This window comes from Scyliorhinus torazame, chromosome 4 (genome assembly GCF_047496885.1).
Source record: "Scyliorhinus torazame isolate Kashiwa2021f chromosome 4, sScyTor2.1, whole genome shotgun sequence".
In the NCBI taxonomy this organism is placed as follows: domain Eukaryota; kingdom Metazoa; phylum Chordata; class Chondrichthyes; order Carcharhiniformes; family Scyliorhinidae; genus Scyliorhinus; species Scyliorhinus torazame.
Genome location: NC_092710.1, coordinates 317,081,102 through 317,102,278, shown reverse-complemented (window position 1 = coordinate 317,102,278; position 21,177 = coordinate 317,081,102). Strand labels below are relative to the sequence as shown.

General features: G+C 47.0%; 1 protein-coding gene across 5 annotated transcripts in view; it reads left to right on the top strand.

The window, feature by feature from the left end:
* Positions 1 to 21,177, top strand: part of LOC140411094 (TOG array regulator of axonemal microtubules protein 2-like) — a 205,094-nt gene that overhangs the window by 98,043 nt on the left and 85,874 nt on the right. For all 5 annotated transcript variants that reach the window (XM_072500123.1, XM_072500120.1, XM_072500122.1 and 2 more), the window contains 4 exons: positions 2,866 to 3,000; positions 4,864 to 5,142; positions 11,451 to 11,695; positions 20,709 to 20,884. In XM_072500123.1, coding sequence (XP_072356224.1) covers positions 2,866 to 3,000; positions 4,864 to 5,142; positions 11,451 to 11,695; positions 20,709 to 20,884 — 835 coding nt within the window. The remainder of the gene's footprint in view (positions 1 to 2,865; positions 3,001 to 4,863; positions 5,143 to 11,450; positions 11,696 to 20,708; positions 20,885 to 21,177) is intronic.

Genomic DNA, 21,177 nt, shown 5'->3' with positions numbered 1-21,177 from the left:
GGGGGGGGGGTGGGGGGTAATACAGCAGGAGTGCCCATAAATAATGATATTTAAATATATGGTAATGGGGTTCCTGGCCTTTTGTGGCGGGAATCCCATTACACCTTTGGCAGGGGCGAGGGGGGTGGGGGGTGAGGGGGGGGGGGCGGGGGCAGGGGCAATGTCAGTGGGAAATCATTTTGGGGACTCCCTTTGGGAGCTCCTCCCCCACTGGCTTACCGCTCACCAAAAAAGTGGGTAGAAAATCACCCCCTCTGGTTTTGGGAGCTGACTTCCATTCTAAAGTACTAAGCTGTCTGCAAAGTGCCTTGTGTTATCCTATGTTCCTTAAAAGTGCTGTGTGACTATGGGTCCATCCTTCTTTGTAATGTTATGGGAACACTATCACCTTCAATTTCCTCTCCGAGTCACACAGCTAGGGTGTATATTGCCGTTGTTCACTTCGAGCTCCTTACCCAATACCCATCATGGACTGCAGCAGAACATGGGAAAGACAGAACTGAAAAGCAGGGGGGTTTTGCTCAGCCTATATCAAACCTTGGTTAGATCTCACTGTGTTGCCGTTCCAGTCACCATATTATAAAAGGAACATTGAAGAGGAGATTTACAAGGATGATACCAGGAATGTGTGGGTGTACATATCAGGGAATAATTCACAGGCTGGATCTTTCTCTGTAGAAAAAAAGAAGGCTGAGGGGTGAACTGATAGAGGTTTTAAAAATGATGAAAGGGCTAGATAGAATGGGTACAGAGAGAATGTTTCCTCTTGTGGGGATTGGATTGGATTGGATTTGTTTATTGTCACGTGTACCGAGGTACAGTGAAAAGTATTTTTCTGCGAGCAGCTCAACAGATCATTAAGTACATGAAAAGAAAAGGAAATAAAAGAAAATACATAATAGGGCAACACAAGGTATACAATGTAACTACGTAAGCACCGGCATCGGGTGAAGCATATAGGGTGTAGTGTTGATCAGGTCAGTCCATAAGAGGGTCGTTTAGGAGTCTGGTGACAGTGGGGAAGAAGCTATTTTTGAGTCTGTTTGTGCGTGTTCTCAGACTTCTGTATCTCCTGCCCGATGGAAGAAGTTGGAAGAGTAAGTAAGCCGGGTGGGAGGGGTATTTAATTATGCTGCCCACTTTCCCCAGGCAGCGGGAGGTGTAGATGGAGTCAATGGATGGGAGGCAGGTTCGTGTGATGGACTGGGCTGTGTTCACGACTCTCTGAAGTTTCTTGCGGTCCTGGGCCGAGCAGTTGCCATACCAGGCTGTGATGCAGCCAGATAAGATGCTTTCTATGGTGCATCTGTAAAAGTTGGTAAGAGTCAATGTGGACATGCCGAATTTCCTTAGTTTCCTGAGGACGTATAGGCGCTGTTGTGCTTTCTTAGTGGTGGCGTCGACGTGGGTGGACCAGGACAGATTTTTGGAGATGTGCACCCCTAAGAATTTGAAGCTGTTAACCATCTCCACCTCGGCCCCATTGATCCTGACAGTACTTTGCTTCCTGAAGTCAATGACCAGCTCTTTAGTTTTGCTGGCATTGAGGGAGAGATTGTTGTCGCTGCACCACTCCACTAGGTTCTCTATCTCCCTCCTGTCTTCTGACTATAAGGCCGTCAATATAAGAGTCACTAAGAAATCCAATAGGGAGTTCAGAAGGAACTCTTCACCCAAAGTGCAGTGAGGATATGGAACTCGCTCCCATAGGAAGTGGTTGAAGCAAGCAGGGTAGTATTTTGGGGTTAAATTAAACAAACTAAGGGATAAATCAAACGTGCAGCCCCTTAAAGGAATACTGCATCAAACAAAAACAATTGGTCACGGGAACGTAAAGCGTCAAATCAAAATGTGATTAAAGGGGTCAATAAAACAATCCAGCCCCGGTGGTGCCCACCGGGCACAGAAGACCTTGATGGTGCCAGCAGACACCACGTATTCCCTCTCCACTTGGACGCCAACATTGATCACCCATTCCTAATTGCCCTGGACTGAACTGAATGACTTGCTAGGCCATTTAAGAATCAACCACGTTGCTGTGAATCTGGAGTCACATGTAGGCCACATTTCCTTCCCAGATGTTTTTTTAATAACAATTGAGAATAGTTTCATGGAATGCTACAGCACGGTAGCATAGTGGTTAGCACAATTGCTTCACAGCTCCAGGGTTCCAGGTTCGATTCCGGCTTGGGTCACTGTCTGTGCGGAGTCTGCACGTTCTCCCCGTGTGTGCATGGGTTTCCTCCGAGTGCTCTGGTTTCCTCCCACTGTCCAAAGATGTGCAGGTTAGGTGGATTGGCCATGATAAATTGCCCTTAGTGTCCAAAATTGCCCTTAGTGTTGGGTGGGGTTACTGGGTTATGGGGATAGGGTGGAGGTGTGGACATTGGGTAGGGTGCTCTTTCCAAGAGCCGGTGCAGACCCGATGGGCTGAATGGCCTCCATCTGCACTGTAAATTCTATGATAATCTATGAATGTTTATTCTTTGAAACAATTTCATTTCAAAGAAATCCAGATTTTTTTCATTGAGTTCAAATTTCACCATGGTGGGATTTGAACCCGGGTCCCCAGAACACTACTCTGACCTCTGGATTACTCGTCTAGTGACAATACCTACTATGCCAAGATGGAACATCGAGATGTTGGGAAGAGGCTCGAGTGGAGATAAACACCAGCATGGCCAGATTGGGCCAAATGGCCTGTTTCTGTGTTGCATACCCTATGTATGCACGTATGAATAATAAGAACCTAACGGAAGGATTATGCCATAACTTGGTCACTTTATAGTAATAAATGTGAATGAAATGTTGTTTTTACCATTTGCGGTGACTAACTTTCACTGTTATATTCTCACCACAAATCAGGCCAATATGGAGGGCCCATGACTGTGTACTGCGGGCCCATACGTAATAATGAAGCAGCATTCAAACTCATTCGCAGCAACAGTGTGGATTCTAGTCTCCATTTGCAGACAGGTGGCTGGCTATCCAAAGGGAAAGGTAAAGATTGTATGTGTGTGAGACTGGATTATGCCGTGGATTAAAGCATCTCCTTCACTTCCAAGACCCAGTAAAATGCTGCCCCGGAGCAAAGATCCCCTCTGCCTGGAAGGCAGAAACATTAGGAAAGGAGTAGGCCATTCAGCCCCTTAAACCTGTTGTGCCATTCAATTGGATAATAGTCGATCTGTAATTCAACCTTATACTTTTCTCCTTCTCGTAAGATAGCTTCACCTTACACAGGTCTATTTATTGCAATCTTTGACAGCCCACTAGTCCCAGAAACCACAGCCTTTTGAGGGAGAGAGATTCAGACTTCGACATCAGTCACTTGGTCGTACAGAACTTGAATATTACTGAAAAGAGACACATGTTGCCAATGTTTTTCCATCACACACGCACCAGGACAAACACAAGAATGCCAAATTTCAAACAATCACAATAATTTATACAACAGGGGAAAAGGGGGGTTATTGGTTAGCAAGTCAACGCTGAGTGGCCAACCCATCCATTGCCCTGGGGAAAGTAACAGGAAACAATAGATTACCCAATTTAAAAAAGACACAAGGCTTGATCATATTCCTTTTGTCTGCAAAGAATGGATCCCTGTGTATGAATATATGTCATTCTCAACAAGCGTAAATGAGCCACATTATGAGCTCGACTGATTAGTCGTTGTTTCATTCTGGGTTTTGCAAGCATGGGCTGGTTGAATCTGGTCAACAAAACGTGAACGGTTCGATGTGATCCCGCAATTGGACAACACTTGCTGAATAATCCTGAGTGCGTCTATAGCTACAATTTAATATAATTGGTCACCTTTGGTGCGAGAGTTTGGTTTTAAGGTGCATCTTAAAGGAGTAAAGAAAGATGGTGAGACAGAGAGGCATAGAGAAAGTATTCCAGAGCTTGGGGCTGAGGCAATTGAAGGCTTGGCACCAATGGTGGAATAGGTAAAATGCTCAGGAGGCCAGAATGAGTAAAATTAGAATCACTGCAAATAGATAATAATAATAACTTATTGTCACAAGTAGGCTTCAATGAAGTTCCTGTGAAAAGCCCCGAGTCGCCACATTCCGGCACCTGTTCGGGGAGGCCGGTATTGAACCCGCGCGGCTGCCTTGTTCTGCATTACAAACCAGCTGTTTAGCCCACTGTGCTAAACCGGCCCCTTATCATCCCCTCTGGTTCTTTTCCCAATTGCCAAAACTCATGGCCTCTAGTTATAACCCCTCTTGCCAATGGAAACAGTTTCTCCGCTTTTATTATATCAAAACCCTTCATGATTTTGAATGACTCTTAGAGAGAGAAAGACAGCACTAACCTTTCAGGTTGGCATGGTAGCACAAGGGTGGGACGGTAGCACAGTGGTTAGTACAGTTGCTTCACAGCTCCAGGATCGCAGGTTTGATCCTCGGCTTGGGTGACTGTCTGTGCGGAGTCTGCACATTCTCCCCGTGTCTGCGTGGGTTCCCTCCGGGTGCTCCGGTTTCCTCCCACAGTCCAAAGATGTGCGGGTTAGGGGATTGGCCATGCTAAAATTCCCCTTAGTGTCCAAAAAGGTTAGGTGGGGTTACTGGGTTACGGGGATAGGGTGGAGGTGTGGGCTTGGGTATAGTGCTTTTTCCAAGGGCCGGTGCAGACTCGATGGGCCGAATGGCCTCCTTCTGCACTGTAAATTCTATGATTCTATGATGATGTTGCTCTCTTTCCACAATGCTGCCTGTCCTGCCAAATGTTTCCAGCATTTTGTTTTTCTGACGAGAGTTGATGGGAATTGTTTTGAGTGTTTACTGATAGGACTTTTGCTCTTTAAGAGCAGAGCGTGCTGAGGACTCCACTAACGCCTCTTGTTTTCCACAGCCTTTCTTCAGTCCAGTCTGAACTTTCCCCTGAAGAAAACCTGCTTTGTAAAGAGCACGGAGGGAGGTCAGCAGTCTGCGGGTGGCTGGCTTTTGGACAGTAATGATTTCTACCACTTGTTCGATGGCAGCAGATCGCAGGCTGCGTCTCATGTTCATGGCTACAGTGTGAAGCTGGACTGGGCTGACTCAGAGGCAGATGGTGGCCATCCCTTCCTCGATACGCTTCAACTTAAAAACAAACTCAAACGGCAAATGTCTGAAATCCTGCCACAAAAGAGTAAGTTCAATGCGATCTGCAAACGTTGTCATTCCTCTCTCTCTCCTTCCCCTTTCTCGCCTTCATTGCTCCTTCTCTTCCTTTGGTTTCCAATCTCTCTCTCTCTGCTCACTCTCCCTTCACCCTCTCCATTCACTGATTTTCCCTCTCTCTTCTTCATCACCGTCTCTCTTCCTTCACCTTTCCTTTGCTCATCCTCGATTTCTCTCCCCCTCTTTCTGCTCACTGCCACTCACTCTCTATTTCCTCACCTCTCTGCCCTTACTCTCTTTTTCTCTCTCTCTCTCCCTCTCTGCTCACTGTCACTGGCTCTTGTTTTCCTCACCCTTGCTGTCACATTCTATCTCTCTCTGTCTTCAATCTTCCTCTTTCTCACCTGCTGCTTTTCACGCTCCCTTTCCTCATTTCCATTTTATCCTCCTCTCTTTTCCCTCATTCCTTTTTTCTTTCCTCCCCCTGTCTCCTCACTTCCTCTTTCACTCACTTTCCCCCATTTGTCAATCCCTCACTTTTCCCATATTCTCTTTCATGCTTTTGACCACCCCCCCCTCGCCATCTCTCTTTCTGCTTTGTCGCTCTCATTTTCCTTCGCCTCTTCCTTGCTCTCTCTTTACGATGTTTCACATCAGTCATCGTCTTTCCTTCCATTCCTTTGATTGTACCTTCACAGCGCCAATACAAGGTGCAAACCAGTTGTTGCACAATTGTAAATGATCACAGTGTACTTCATCTGCTTATAATAGCCAAAATGGCCTATGGCCAGCACTGTTAGTACTTGCTGGAGCATCACATCCTGTTACACAATGAAGCCTGTGTTTCACTGAAAAAAGTGGCTCTATTTTATGTCCAGCTTATCAAGTTTTCACAATCGCTTTTGTTTTGAGTGGGAGACAGAAATAAACGAGAGTGAACGGAATTCAGGATCACCACGCTTTCCTGCTATTCGTCCAAGGCCTGTGTCCAAGCCCCCTTTCCTCAGAATGTTCAACCACTTCTCGCTTTCATCGCAATCCTAGCAATTGTCAATCCAAATTAAAAACTTGTCACTAGGCCAGAGGCCGGGCATTCTCCACAGATGCTGCCAGACCTGCTGAGTTCATCCAGCATTTTCTATTTTTATTTATTGGAGCTGGGAATTCTGTGGCGAGTAACTCACCTCCTGACTCCCCCCAAAGCCTGTCCACCATTAACACTCACCTGATGAAGGAGCTACGCTCCGAAAGCTAGTGATTCAAAACAAACCTTTTGGACTTTAACCTAGTGTTGTAAGACTTCTTTTTTTTTAACATTTAGAGCACCCAATTCATTTTTTCCAATTAAGGGGCAACTTTAGCGTGGCCAATTCACCTAGCCTGCACATTTTTGAGTTGTGGGGGCGAAACCCACGCAAACACGGGTAGAATGTGCAAACTCCACACAGACAGAGCTGGGATCGAACCAGGGATCTTGGCGCTGTGGGGCAGCAGGGCTAACCCACTGCGCCACCGTGCTGCCCGTTGTAAGACTTCTTAATGCACCATCAACAAGGCACAAGTCAGAAGTGTGATGCAATACTCTCCACTTGCCTGGGTGAGTGCAGCTGGTACAACACTCAAGAAGTATGGCACCACCCGGAGTTAAACAGCCCACTTGATTGGCGCCCATTCCACCACCTTAAAAATTTACTCCCTCCACCACCAATGCACAGTGGCAGTCACCTACAAGATTCACTGCCACAACTCGCCAACTCTCCTTAGAGAGAGAACCTTCCAAACCTGAGACCTCTACCACCCTGAAAGACAAGGCCAGCAATTACATGGGAACACCACCACCTGCAAGTTCCCCTCCCAAGCCACACATCATCCTGAGTTGGAAATATATCGCCGTTCCTTCACTGTCACTGGGTCAAAATCCTGGAACTCCCTCCCTAACAGCACAGTGGGTGTACCTACACCACATGGACTGCAACGATTCAAGATGGCAGCTCAGCACCACATTCTCGAGTGATGGACAATAAACGCTCCCCTAGCCAGCGATGTTCACTCCCTTGAACGGGTTACGAAATAAGTGCCTTTATTTCAGATAATGCAAATTAACTGATTGAAAAGTAATTGATTTTTTTTCAAAGCGAGAAAGACAATCACGTCTGTTTGCAGGAACTTATCATTTGCAAATTGGTTGCAGTGTTTCCTTCAAGAATAATTATTTGGCTGTAAACTGTTTTGGAATGCAATCAGTGCAAGGCATTAACAATATTTTTATATCTGGTAAAGGAAAAAATTCAAAGAAAATGACAAACCAAACCCCAATCTTTTTGAATGTCCCGACAAATTTTCTTCCAGGGTTGCACATGGAAACATCCTGAAGATTAATCTTCAATTTCTGGAGACTCCAGGCCCATCCTGGAGGGTTGGCAACCCTACCTCCATCTGTGCCCAACTCAACCGTATAAAGGTTTCAAAGGAGAGGGTTCATTTTATTTCCCTATTCATTCAAAGGGAGGAAAATTCTAAGCCTTCACCCTCCACGGGCAGCATGGTGGCATAATGGGCAGCACGGTGGCACAGAGGTTAGCACTGCTGCCTCATAGCACCAGTGACCCGGGTTCATAATAATAATAATCTTCATTGTCACAAGTAGGCTTACAATGAAGGTACTGTGAAAAGCCCCTAGTCGCCTGTTCGGGTACACTGCGGGAGAATTCAGAATGTCCAAATTACCCAACAGCACATCTTTCATCACTTGTGGGAGGAAACCGGAGCACCCGGAGGAAACCCATGGAGACACAGGGAGAACATGCAAACTCCGCACAGACAGTGACCCAAGCCCGGAATCGAACCTTGGTCCCTGGCACTGTGAAGCCATAGTGCTAACCACTATGCTACCATGCTGCCCACATAAATGTAAGTTCCTTTACCTGCTGTGGTGGGATTTGAACCTGTATCAACAGTGCATTAGCCTGGGCTTCTGTTCCAGTGAAATTAGCACTGTGCCATTGTCTTCCAATTCTGGCCTTGCCTGTGCGGAGTCTGCACGTTCTCCCCGTGGATGTGTGGGTTTCCTCCGGGTGTTCCGGTGTCCTCCCACAGTCCAAAGATGTGCAGATTAGGTGCATTGCCATGATAAATTGCCCCTTAGTGTCCATGGATGTGCAGGTTAGGTTATGGAGTTAAGGGGATAGGGTGGGCTAGGTGGGGGAGTGGTTCTAGGTCGGGTGCTCTTTTGGAGGGTCAGTGCAGACTCGATGGGCTGAACGGCCTCCTTCTGCAATAAACGCTGCTTTCCCCCTCAGAGGGTATAAAGCTGGTCCTCTCTTTGATTTTGATTTTCTTTGTTCGCTTCACAATAGATTTTATGGGAAGACAGCACAATCGCCTCAGCAAAGCATGACGTTAAATCCTCTCAGGACTGTAACGCTCCAGCAACTGCCAGCCCTGGCGCGAGGCCACGTTGGCAGCTGCGGCTGGCTAAGGTCATCGGAGGCGGTTTCCAGCCAAACGTTTCATATTCCAGTACTGGGTGTAGGGGGCTGCATATGTCAGGTGGCCGTGTGTCAGTGTAGCCGTGGCGCAGTCTGCAGCACCTCTCGCCTGTGAATTGGAAGGTTGTGGGTTCGAGTCCCGGTCCCAAGCAGTTGCTTGGCTGGCAGTATTGGGGGAGAGCTGCACTGGCAGAAGTTTGTGCGTCTTGGTTGAGGTGTCAAACCGAGGCCTGGTCCATATTCTGAGGTGGGTGTACCGTCTCAAAGGTGAGCAAGAGAATTCTCCCCGGTGTCGCGTAAGGCAAACTCCTGGTCTTATAATGGCGAGAAAAAATGATGGGTGGGGGTGGAGAGGGTTACTCTGTGACAGAATGTGGGCTGTTAAATAGGAGGAGTTAAATAGGGGGAGCAGATAAACAGGTGGAAAAAAAAGAATACCATTGAGGATTCTCGGACTCAAGCATGGCAGATTTCTTCCCATTAACTGATGGTGCAGTTGGACTCGGGGACACAGGTTTAAGATTTTGGCCAAGAGACGCAGTGGGGACTATGAGGAAGAACATCTTTTAATGCAGCGAATGATAATAGCCTGGAACTTGCTGCCCACCCGGATGGAGGTAGCAGAGATGATCAATGGTTAGCAAAGAAAGTAAGGTGGACACTTGTGGAGATAAAGTTGCAGGTCTAAGGGGATAGAACGGGGCAGGGGTATCTAGATTGCTCCATAGAAAGTTGGCATGGACATGGTGCTCGAATGGCCTCATTCTGGCAGTGATAACTCTCTCAGTCTCACCATGGTATATTATGATGATTGGGTTCAATACATACAGTTATTTGGGGTCAGAAACAGAAAAGGAAAACCCATGAAATTGGCTAAATTGGTTTTAAGACTCAACTACTTTATTAATGCCCCTCGTGGGAGTGAACCTATTATTCAAATGCATTCTGACCACACAGAGTCTGCATTAACCAGCTGCCTCAATCCCATGTGAGTGAAGCTAACCAGCCACTGGGGTGGATATATAGAACAGAAAGATCCAACCTCACCTTCTCAGGGGGAAGGGCAGAAAATGTGACTATTTCAGTGTTGCTCACATCTCAGTATTATAAGGTGCGATTCAGTGGGCTGTCGTCAAAGCCTGCACCCGCTCCCCCCCACTTCACCCAATATATCTCTTCCGGGGATCTTGAGCCACCCCTCGCTCCACCTTTGATGGACATGGCCCTCCACAGGCCCGGCGCCTGGCATGGGCAACGTGCCAACTGGGCACCTTGGCATTGTTAGCCTGCATCCTGGCAGTGCCCCTGCCAGCCTGGCAGTGTCACCCAGGCACACCGGCAGTGTGAGGGTGGCACTGGCAGGCTGCCCGCATGGCAGTGCCAAAGTGCCAGGCTGGGAATGCCGAGCTGCCCAAGGGCCAGGGGAGTGTCAGGCCACTCAGCCCTGCCCCCAACTACATGGGGGCTTCAACTCCCCAGTGAGACCCCCCAAAAGATGCCATCATGACTGGTTCGTGGCTTTGTGAAATGACATCTGATTGAGGCCTCGCTGGCGAGGCTGGTGAATCCCAAGCCCCAGTGAATTGGGTGAGCGCATATTTAAATGTGTCAGATGGCTCGCCCATTAAGTTCCAGATCGTGACGTGTCGCGAGATTCCATGGAATCTCACGAGATGCTTCGTGAGTCGCGAATAACAACCTCGTCCCAACACCAAGTCAGACGGGACGAGGCCTCTGAATAGCGTCCATCGTCTTACCGCACAGAAAGAGACCATTCAGCCCAAGGTGCCTGTGTTGTCGCTGAAGGAGCTATCTCACTCGTCGCGCTCTGCTACTCTTTTCCCATTATTGTCTCAGTGCCTTTACGAAAGCAAAGTTGGCAAAAGAGCTATAGTGGGAGATGAGGAGGACATTTTTATTAATATGTGAGTTTTTGAGATCTGGCATGCACTGCTTGAAAATGTGGTGACAGCAGATTCAATAATAACTTGCAATAGTGAATGGAATATATTCTTTGAAAGGAAGAATGTGCAGAATTTAAAGAATTTGTACGATCTGTGGAATTCCAAAGTCTATACGGAAAGATCTTAAATTGACCAGCAAGTACAGAAGGTTTGCAACAGGCATTGCATCTCTTAATCAACACATTTATATAGCACCTTTATCAAAGTAATATATCCCAACACACTTCATGGGAGAGTCATCAAACAAAATTTGATTCTCAGCCACAGAAGTAGACATTAGGACAGATGACTAAAAGCTTGGTCCAAGAGGGAAGTTTTGAGGAGAAAAAGAGAGACAGAGAAGTGGCGAGGTTTAGGGAGGAAATTCCAGAGCTGAGGCCTGTGGCAGCTGATGGCCCGGCCACCAATGGTGAAGTGATTAAAATTGAGGCCGCCCAAGGCGCCAGAATAAGAGGGGCAGATATCTCGGAAGCTTGTGGGACTAGAGGAGATTACAGAGATCAGGAGGAGTGAGACTGTCGAAGAATTTGAAAACTTGGTTTAGAATTTTAAAATCGAGGCACTGGTTGACTGGAGCCTCTGTAGTCCCCTAAACATGCAGGTCGATTTTCACATTAATAATGTTCAGCAACAGGCCATTATGCATGACTTGGCCCATTGAAAATCTTAAAAATTAATGACTTCACCTCTTGGAAGATACAAATGTGTGTGGTAAAAATGTTGAATTTTAAAATTGTTTTTTTGTTTGGTCTCGTTTGCATGTTAGAAATTTCTGGAACAGTCCGGGACTGTTTAAGGTGGGAACACTGCAACCTCTTGCATTGGAAGCTGCTAATAGATATCATTTAGAATGACCAGCCTTGACATGTGATTCTCTCTGTCAGGTCCGTTTGAGACCATACTTCCCCTGAAGCCACCTCTCTCTCGATCTGCCTCGCAGCGACTCTTGAAGGCCATGAGGCCCATCCCACCCATCGAGACGAGGGTCAGTTCGCAAACCAACGGTGCCCTTGACAAGGATCTGCCCTCTAATGACGAGAGCGAAGAGGCTTCTACTGGCGATCTGGCAGGCTGCCCAAGTACAGAAGCTGGAGAGAGACATACCGAACCTGTCACAGTTCCTGAGGAGGTATTCGAAATTAAACCAAATGTTAATCAAAATTTCCAGTTTTGTGCAAGAACCGCAGATGGGCAATTGTTTAGTAACAAACTTTAGGAGTCAAGAGGTGAAGTGTTAGGATTAAGTGGAGACTTTTCACACATTCTGTGTGCATGGGGCGGGAATTTTCCCTCCAGGGACAGGAAACGGGAGCTGGAACTGTTTCTGGGAAAGGTTCCCTGTTTAACTGAGGGCAGCAGACAGGCTCACAGAGATGTAGGGCTAACCAGAGATCTTTCGGCTATGGGTAGGCTGCAGTAAAAGGTATGTAACGGGGAGGGCATTTCAACATGAAGGCACCTTCTCATCAACTTTATTCCAACTGAACATTTAAAATAGAGCCATCATAGCTTCAGGTCAGTTTGCCACAACACTGTGCCATCTGTGTCCACAAGTACAATAAGTTCTATTCAGAAATGCCTGTAAGATATTGAGAGAATGTCTCCTCTGAGTGCCGGGAAACAGTAAGCTAAGCGTGCTCGCTGTGGGACTTTGTTCCCGTTTAGTTGAATCAAGCCCATTGTTTTGTTTATGGGATGTGGGCGTCGCTGGCGAGGCCAGCATTTATTGCCCATCCCTAATTGCCATTTAGAAGGTTATGGTGAGGCGCCTTCTTGAAACGCTGCAGTCCACCTGCTGTAGGTACACCTTGTTGCTACTTTATTATCAAACTACGAGCTGCGAGTAGGCTTCTTGCATTTACCAAATGACCACACAACCAGTATGTTAGTTCAAAAGACAGTTTATTATTAAACACAAGACTTATCTCTCTGTACAATAATACACGCGGCTACGCACTAAACTACACCGATCAACTAAGATGACCTTTACTTAACTTCTGGATGACCGGCTCTGTGCAGGTGGATAAGGCCTTTATCTGGAACTCCACGTGTGTCGATCGTCAGGTTCGTCTCAGTTGCGGCTCATCTCTCTCAGGTAGCGATCGTGGTCTTGAACTTGGCTGGCTGTGATGCTGCAATTGGTGTGGGCACAGGCCGATCCCAAAAGAGACCGATCCCTAAGTGCGCAGCGCTTCTTATCCTTCTTCTCTTTCGCACCCCTTTGGGCGGCTTTAACTCAGGGTCCAATGGATCGATAGAGTCTCAATCACTCTGATCAATACCGGCCAATTAGGGGCGGGTACCTTGATGGCTGGGTGGGTCTTAGTCGTTACGCACCCAAGTGCATATGCCTTTCCAAATAAGGGGAGGTGGCGCCGGGGACTCTGCTACTGTTGCTATTCCTTTGAGTCTATTGTCCTGGGGAAATCAGTGATTGACCTTTAACAGGTGCAGGTTTCAGTTCGGTCTGGTTTTTCCTTTGCACAATACACAGGGGCTGTGCACTGTCTGTGCCCCAGCTTGACCACAACTCCCATTACCCTTTGCAGGTGGCCATTTTAGATGGCCACAACCTACTCTGGAAGTTCCAGGATTTTGACCCAGTGACACTGAAAAGTGATTTAATTCCAAGTCAGGATGGTGTATGACTTGCGGCAGTACGGTACGACGCCGAGGTCCCAGGTTCAATCCTGGCCCTGGGTCACTGTCCATGTGGAGTTTGAACATTCTCCCCGTGTCTGCGTGGGTCTCACTCCCACAACCCAAAGATGTGCTGGGTAGTTGGATTGGCCATGCTAAATTGCCCTTTAATTGGAATTAAAAAAAAAAAGAATGGTGTACGACTTGGGTGGGATTTTGCAGGTCGCGGTGTTCCCATGCAGAGCTGCCCTTCTTCTATGTGGGTTTGGAAGGTGCTGGCGAAGGGGGCTTGGCAGGTTTCTGCAGTGTACCTTGTCGATGGTACACACCACAACCATATGCACCAGTGATGGAACATTTAGGGTGCTGAATGGGGTGCCAATCAAGCAAACTGCTTTGCCCTGGATAGTGTCGAACTTTGAGTGTTGTTGAGGCCACACTAATCCAGGCAAGTAGGATATACTCCATTGCATGCCTGATTTCAGCCTTGTAGGTGGTGGACGGGCTTTGGGGAGCGGGGGGTGAGGTACCCGTCACAGAATTCCCAGCCTCTGACCTGCTCCGTATCTATGTGGTCGCCGCAGTTAAGCTTCTGGTCACCCAGCAGGAATGTGTTCTCTCCATGTATTTTCCTGATTATATCGGAAGCAGTTGGTAATGTTTATCATTGTTCACTGCAGCCTCAGTGCCAAACGTCAGTCCCCAAGCCTGAAACAAGTATTTTCATGCTCCCTGTGGTGTTGCCAATCCAGCCACTGGAGGTGCGGAGGTGGCATTATTAATTGATGTTCATGCTCGGGGTTTAGGGACCAGTGTGCATGATCGGCAGATTCAACACTGGAAAGCAGCACTTGTTAAACAGGGATCAAAATTCAACAAAATAAAATGTCAAGTTTTAAAAAATCCACTGATGGGATTTGGGTGTCGCTGGCGAGGCCAGCATTTATTACCCATCCTTAATTGCCCTTGAGAAGGTGGTGGCGAGCTGCCTTCTTGAACCCCCGCAGTTCATGTGGTGTAGGTACACACACTGTGCTGTTAGGGAGGGAGTTCAGGGATTTCGACCCAAAGGCAGTGAAGGAGCGGCGATATATTTCCAAGTCAGGCGAACATGCTTTGGGGAGTCAGGAGGTGAGTTACAGATGACACAGTGATTTTCAATTCAACGATTCACACTGATTATAATCTTGTGGCAGAGCACATGAACTTCACAGAATTGGACTGCAAGACAATGAATATCAATGCAGCCTCTTTTAGTTTCCTTTGTCCAACTGAAAAAGAAGATTTCCTTAACCTGTTGCATACAGCCTATGGAATGAGTTAAAATGCTTGCTATTAAAAGTTTATTAAGCTAACTGAGCCTCTGACCTGCTCTTGGAGCCAAAGTATTTATATGGCTAGTCCAGTTCAGTTTCTGGTCAATAGTACCCCCAAGATGTTAATAGTTGGAGATTCAGTGATGGTAATGCCATTGATTGTCAAGTGATGATGGTTAGATCCGCTCTTGTAGGAGATGGTCATTGCCTGGCACTTGTGCGGCGTGAATGTAAGTTGCCACTTGTCAGCCCAAGTCTAGATATTGTCCAGGTCTTGCTGCATTTGGACATGGACTGCCTCATTATCAGACGAGTCGCAAATGGTGCTGAACATTGTGCAGTCATCAGTGAACATCCCAACTTCTGACCTTAGGATGAAAGGAAACATAGAAACATAGAAAAAATAGGAGCAGGAGGAGGCCATTCGGCCCTTCGAGCCTGCTCCACCATTCATTATGATCATGGCTGATCATCCAACTCAATAGCCTAATCCTGCTTCCCCCCATATCCTTTGAACCCCTTTGCCCTTAGTGCTATATCTTTTTTTAAAGAAATTTAGAGTACCCAATTATTTATTTTTCCAATTAAGGGGCAATTTAGCGTGGCCAATCCACCTAACCTGCACATCTTTGGGTTGTGGGGGTGAAACCCAAGCAGACACTGGGAGAATGTGCAAACTCCACACGGACAGTGACCCAGGGCAGGGATCGAACCTGGGACCTCAGCGCCGTAGGCAGCAGTGCTAACCATTGGCCCTCCATGCTGCTCTAGTGCTATATCTAACTGCTTCTCGATACCAGACAATGTTTTGGACTCAACTACTTTCTGTGGAATTCCACAGGCTCACCACTCTCTGGGTGAAGAAACTTCTTCTCATCTCTGTCCTAAATGATGTACCCCGTATCCTCAGACTGTTCACCCTGGTTCTGGATACACTCACCATTGGGAACATCCTTCCTGCATCTATCCTGTCTAGTCCTGTTAGAATTTTATAGGTTTATATGAGATTTCCCCCTCATTCTTCTGAACTCCAGCGAATACGATCCTAGCCGATTCAATTTCTCCTCGAACGTCAGTCCTGCCATCCCAGGAATCAGTCTGGTAAACCTTTGTTACACTCTCGCTATCGGTAGAACATCCTTCCTCAGGTAAGGAGACCAAAACCGTGTACGATATTCCAGGTGTGGCCTCACCAAGGCCCTGTATAATTGCAGCAAGTTATCTCTGCTCCTGTACTCTAATCCTCTCACAATGAAGGCCAGCATACCATTTGCCTTCTTTACCACCAGCTGCACCTGCATGTTTATTGAGATGACAGAATTCCAACAACCATAACCATTCTACTTTGTGCCAGGTATGACTCCAAACAGTGGAAAGTTTCTCCCCTGATTCCCATTGACTCCAGTTTTACTGGGGCTCCTTGATGCCATACTCGGTCAAAAGCTGCCTTGATGTCAAGGGCAGTCACTCTCACCTCACATCTGGAGTTCAGCTCTTTTGTCCTTGTTTGAACCTGTAATGAGTTCAGGAGCTGAGTGACCCTGGCGGCAACCAAACTGAACATGCAATAAGCAAGTTATTTCTGAGAAAGTGTCGTTTGAAAGCATTGATGACCCCTTCCATCACTTTATTGATGATCCAGAGTAGTATGACGACTGGAAGACCTCAGTAATACTGGATTCTAAATATTGGGCAATTTAAGGGTTAAACGCCTAGGGTTAGTGTGTGTTAGACTGCAATGGTCATGCATTTTAAAAATATAATTCTGTTTTGCAGGGCCTGGGTGTTTTTAGCAGCCAGAAGGTGAAATTGACAAAGGAATGTGTTTTTCAGTCTAGGTTACTGGACTGTGGTTTGACTGGAGAAGTCCCTGGGAAGTTAAATTGCGGCAGCACAGTGGCATAGTGGTCAACACTGCTGCCTCACGGCGCTGATGTCCCAGGTTCGATCCCGGCTCCGGGTCACTGTCCGTGTGGAGTTTGCACATTCTCCCCGTGTTTGCGTGGGTTTCATCCCCCAAACCAAGGATGTGCAGGGTAGGTGGATTGGCCATGCTAAATTGCCACTTGATTGGAAATATATTCACAAAAAGTGCTTTGCAGCCTGCAGAGATCATGGGCGAGATTCTCCGTTTCCCAACGCCGATTTCATAATCGGCGATCGGGCGAAAGATCCCTTTTTACAACGGAATCTGGGCAGGTTTTTATGCAGATTTTGCATGCTCCACCCCCTCCGAAACAGCATCATGGGCATCACCTGATGGCCCTCCCCTGATGCTGTGCCCCCTCTGAAACAGCGTCATGGAAGTCACCTGATGGCCTTCCCCCGATGCTCTGCCCCCCGATTGGCCGAGTTCATGTCGGCGCGGGGGACGTGTGGTCCCAGCCGTGCGGTAGCCTGGCATGACGGCTGCGGGCGTGTCCAGCGTCGCCACAGTCAGGCGGGAGTCGTGCTGTTGGCCAGGGGGCTTCTGCAAGTGCTGGGGGGACTGGCGAGGGGTGGCCAGGTGGGACACAATCTGGCAGGTCGAGTCCGCGCACGGCCGGCACCATGTTGTACAGCGCGACCGCTGCAGGGCGTCACCGTGCACCTGTGCGGCCACAGACCCGGCAATTCTTTTGTGGAATCTGGGCGTTTCACGTGGTGCGGCTGCTAACCCCTCGCAGCATTGGTGAGGGGGCGGTGCCGATTTCTCCTGCATAAAACGGCACGGATCCTCCGCACTTAGCCTCAGAATCGGAGAATCTGGCCCCATTTGGTTAGAGCTTGGGGAGGCGATGGCATTGCTGGGTGGAGCCAAGGAATGCAGAGAGACATTTTGAAAGCATTGGAAAGGCAGCTGGTGGAGAAGCTTAGGAGAGAGGAGTTGCATTCTGATCTGCCTGACGCTGAGTCCATAATTCTCCCACAGTAAGACAGATTGAGATCTGTATATTTCTTTACTTCTGGTTAATGGGAAATTGAATAGTAGTGATAATGGTGTAAATTGTAAGCTATTCTTTCCAGATGTAAAGTTAAAGTTAATATTGTTAGTCATAATAAAGTTTTGTTTTAACAATAACCAAGCCCTATTTCTTCATGCAATCACTCCTGGAGTGAATCATTCTTTCCGCACAGTCTTTCAAATAAACTAAAATATTAGGGTTTTGGTCCAGTATCTTAGCCACTGTTGGGGTCTGGTGTTGGATCATAATAGTAAACTGATGGGCGGTAATTGGCTGGGTTGGATTGATCCTGTTTTTGTGTACAGGACACTCAGGTAATTGTCCCCATTGCTGGGTAGATGCCAATGTTGTAGCTGTACTGGAACAGCTTGGCTTGGGCTACAAGTTCTGAAGCACAAGTTTTCAGTACTATTACCGGAATATTATCAGGGCCCCTAGCCTTTGCAGTAACCAGTGCCTTCAGCCCTCTCTTGATATCACAAGGATTGGCTGAAGATTGACACATGGGATGCTGGGGACCTCCGGAGGAGGCCGAGATGGATCATCCACTTGGCACTTCTGGCTGAAGATTGTTGTGAATGTTTCAGCCTTGTCTTTTGCGACTATGTGCTGGGCTCCTCCATCATTGAGGATGGGGATACTAGTGGAATCTCCTCCTCCAGTGAGTTGTTTACTTGTCCACCACTATTCATGGCTGGATATGAATGGACTGCAGAGCTTAGATCTGATGCGTTCATTATGGAATCGCTTAACTCTGTCCATCACTTGCTGCTTATGTTGTTTGGCACACAAGTATTCCTGTGTTGTAGCTTCAGCAGGTTGACATCTCATTTTTCAGTATGCCTGATGTTGCTCCCGGCATGCTCTCCTGCGCTATTCATTGAACCAGGGTTGATCCCTGGTAATGGTAGAGTCGGGCCATAAGATTACAGATTGTGGTTGAATACAATTCTGCACCTCAGCGCCTCATGGATGCCCAGTCTTGAGTTGCTGGATTTGTTTGACGTTTATCCTATTTAGCACGGCGGTAGTCTCCACACCACAATGGAGGGTATCTTCAATGTGAAGTCTTTGTCTCCACAAGGACTGTGCAGTGGTCACCCCTACCGATACTGTCAAGGACAGATGCATCTGCAGCAGGCAGGTTGGTGAGGATGAGGTCAAGTATGATTTTCCCTCTTGTTGGTTCCCTCACCACCTGCTGCAGTCCCAGTTAGCAGCTGTGTCGTTTAGGACCCGGCCAGCTCGGTCTGTGGTGGTACTACCGAGCCACTCTTGGTGATGGACATTGAAGTCCCCACCCAGATTCCATTCTCTACCCTTGCCACCCTAAGTGCTTCCTCCAAGTGGTGTTCAACATGGAGGAATACTGATTCATCAGCTGATGGTGGCCGGCACGTGGTAATCAGCAGGAGGTTTCCTTGCCCATCTTTAACCTGAAGCCGTGAGACTTCATGGGATCCAGAATCGATGGTGAGGACTCCCAGGGCTCCCTCCCGACTGTATACCACTGTGCCGCCACCTCTGCTGGGTCCATCATGCCAGTGAGACAGGACATATCCAGGAATGTTGATGGTGGTGTCTGGAACAGTATCTGTAAGGTATAATTCCGTGAGTGTGACTATGACAGGCTGTAACATGACTAATCTGTGAGACAGCTCTCCCAAGTTTGGCACAAGCTCCCAGTCATTAGTAAGGAGGACTTTGCAGGGTTGACAATATGAAATTTCAGGGTACAATAACACCCCATCTGAACCCCTCGATTAGATTCCAGTCTGTAATCACTCCCAGAAATCCATTATTCTATATATAAACCATCTGAACCCCTCGATTAGATTCCAGTCTGTAATCACTCCCAGGTATCCATTATTCTATATATAAACCATCGGAACCCCTCGATTAGATTCCAGTCTGTAATCACTCCCAGGTATCCATTATTCTATATAGAAACCATCTGAACCCCTCGATTAGATTCCAGTCTGTAATCACTCCCAGGTATCCATTATTCTATATATAAACCATCCGAACCCCTCGATTAGATTCCAGTCTGTAATCTGTCCCAGATATCCATTATTCTATATATAAACCATCTGAACCCCTCGATTAGATTCCAGTCTGTAATCACTCCCAGGTATCCATTATTCTATATATAAACCATCTGAACCCCTCGATTAGATTCCAGTCTGTAATCACACCCAGGTAACCATTACTCTATATATAAACCATCTGAACCCCTCGATTAGATTCCAGTCTGTAATCACTCCCAGGTATCCATTATTCTATGTGTAAACCACCTGAACCCCTCGATTAGATTCCAGTCTGTAATCACTCCCAGGTATCCATTATTCTACATATAAACCTACTGAACCCCTCAATTAGATTCCAGTCTGTAATCACTCCCAGGTATCCATTATTCTATATATAAACCATCTGAACCCCTCGATTAGATTCCAGTCTGTAATCACTCCCAGGTATCCATTATTCTATATATAAACCATCGGAACCCCTCGATTAGATTCCAGTCTGTAATCACTCCCAGATATCCATTATTCTATCTAAACCATCTGAACCCCACAATTAGATTCCAGTCTGTAATCACTCCCAGGTATCCATTATTCTATATATAAACCATCTGAACCCCTCGATTAGATTCCAGTCTGTAATCACTCCCAGGTATCCATTATTCTATCTAAACCATCTGAACCCCACAATTAGATTCCAGTCTGTAATCACTCCCAGGTATCCATTATTCTATATATAAACCATCTGAACCCCTCGATTAGATTCCAGTCTGTAATCACTCCCAGGTATCCATTATTCTATATATAAACCATCTGAACCCCTCGATTAGATTCCAGTCTGTAATCACTCCCAGGTATCCATTATTCTATATAGAAACCATCTGAACCCCTCAATTAGATTCCAGTCTGTAATCACTCCCAGGTATCCATTATTCTATATATAAACCATCTTAACCACTCAATTAGATTCCAGTCTGTAATCACTCCCAGGTATCCATTATTCTATATAGAAACCATCTGAACCCATCGATTAAATTCCAGTCTGTAATCACTCCCAGGTATCCATTATTCTATATATAAACCATCTGAACCCCTCGATTAGATTCCAGTCTGTAATCACTCCTAGATATCCATTATTCTATATATAAAACCATCTGAATATTTTATTTAAATTTCAGTCCTGTGGTCTGGATGTCCATTATTCTTTCTTCATTTTCTAGGTTAAGATCTCCTTGCAGCAACTGAGGAGCAGCGCTGAGAAGAAGCGGAAATTATTGGGTGCCAGTTTATCTCAGTCTTCCTTTAAGCTGCCGAGTTCAGACTTGAGTACCTTCCATCCGCAGCTATCCAGGCCCGAGAAACCAGAGGTCCTGGTGCAGACCTCCCACCTAACAATGTAAGGGACTGAGGAACAGTTGTCTGTCTTTTCACTTCATTCAGGGTTTCCTGTTACTGCATGTATTGTGTGAGGTAACCCTGCCCCAACCCAAGTGCTCTGCTGTCTTTCCAGCAAGGTGACTTGCAAACAGGCATTCACCCTCCACCAATCAATGTTTGTGATCCTCATGGTTAGGACTGCCTTCATTGGGAACTGGAACAGTCTGCCATGATTTACACCAACCAGTGCCCTGGGATCGGGTTTGGCAGGGATAGTTACAACGCCCACCACCCGCGCCACCCCCTGACCTA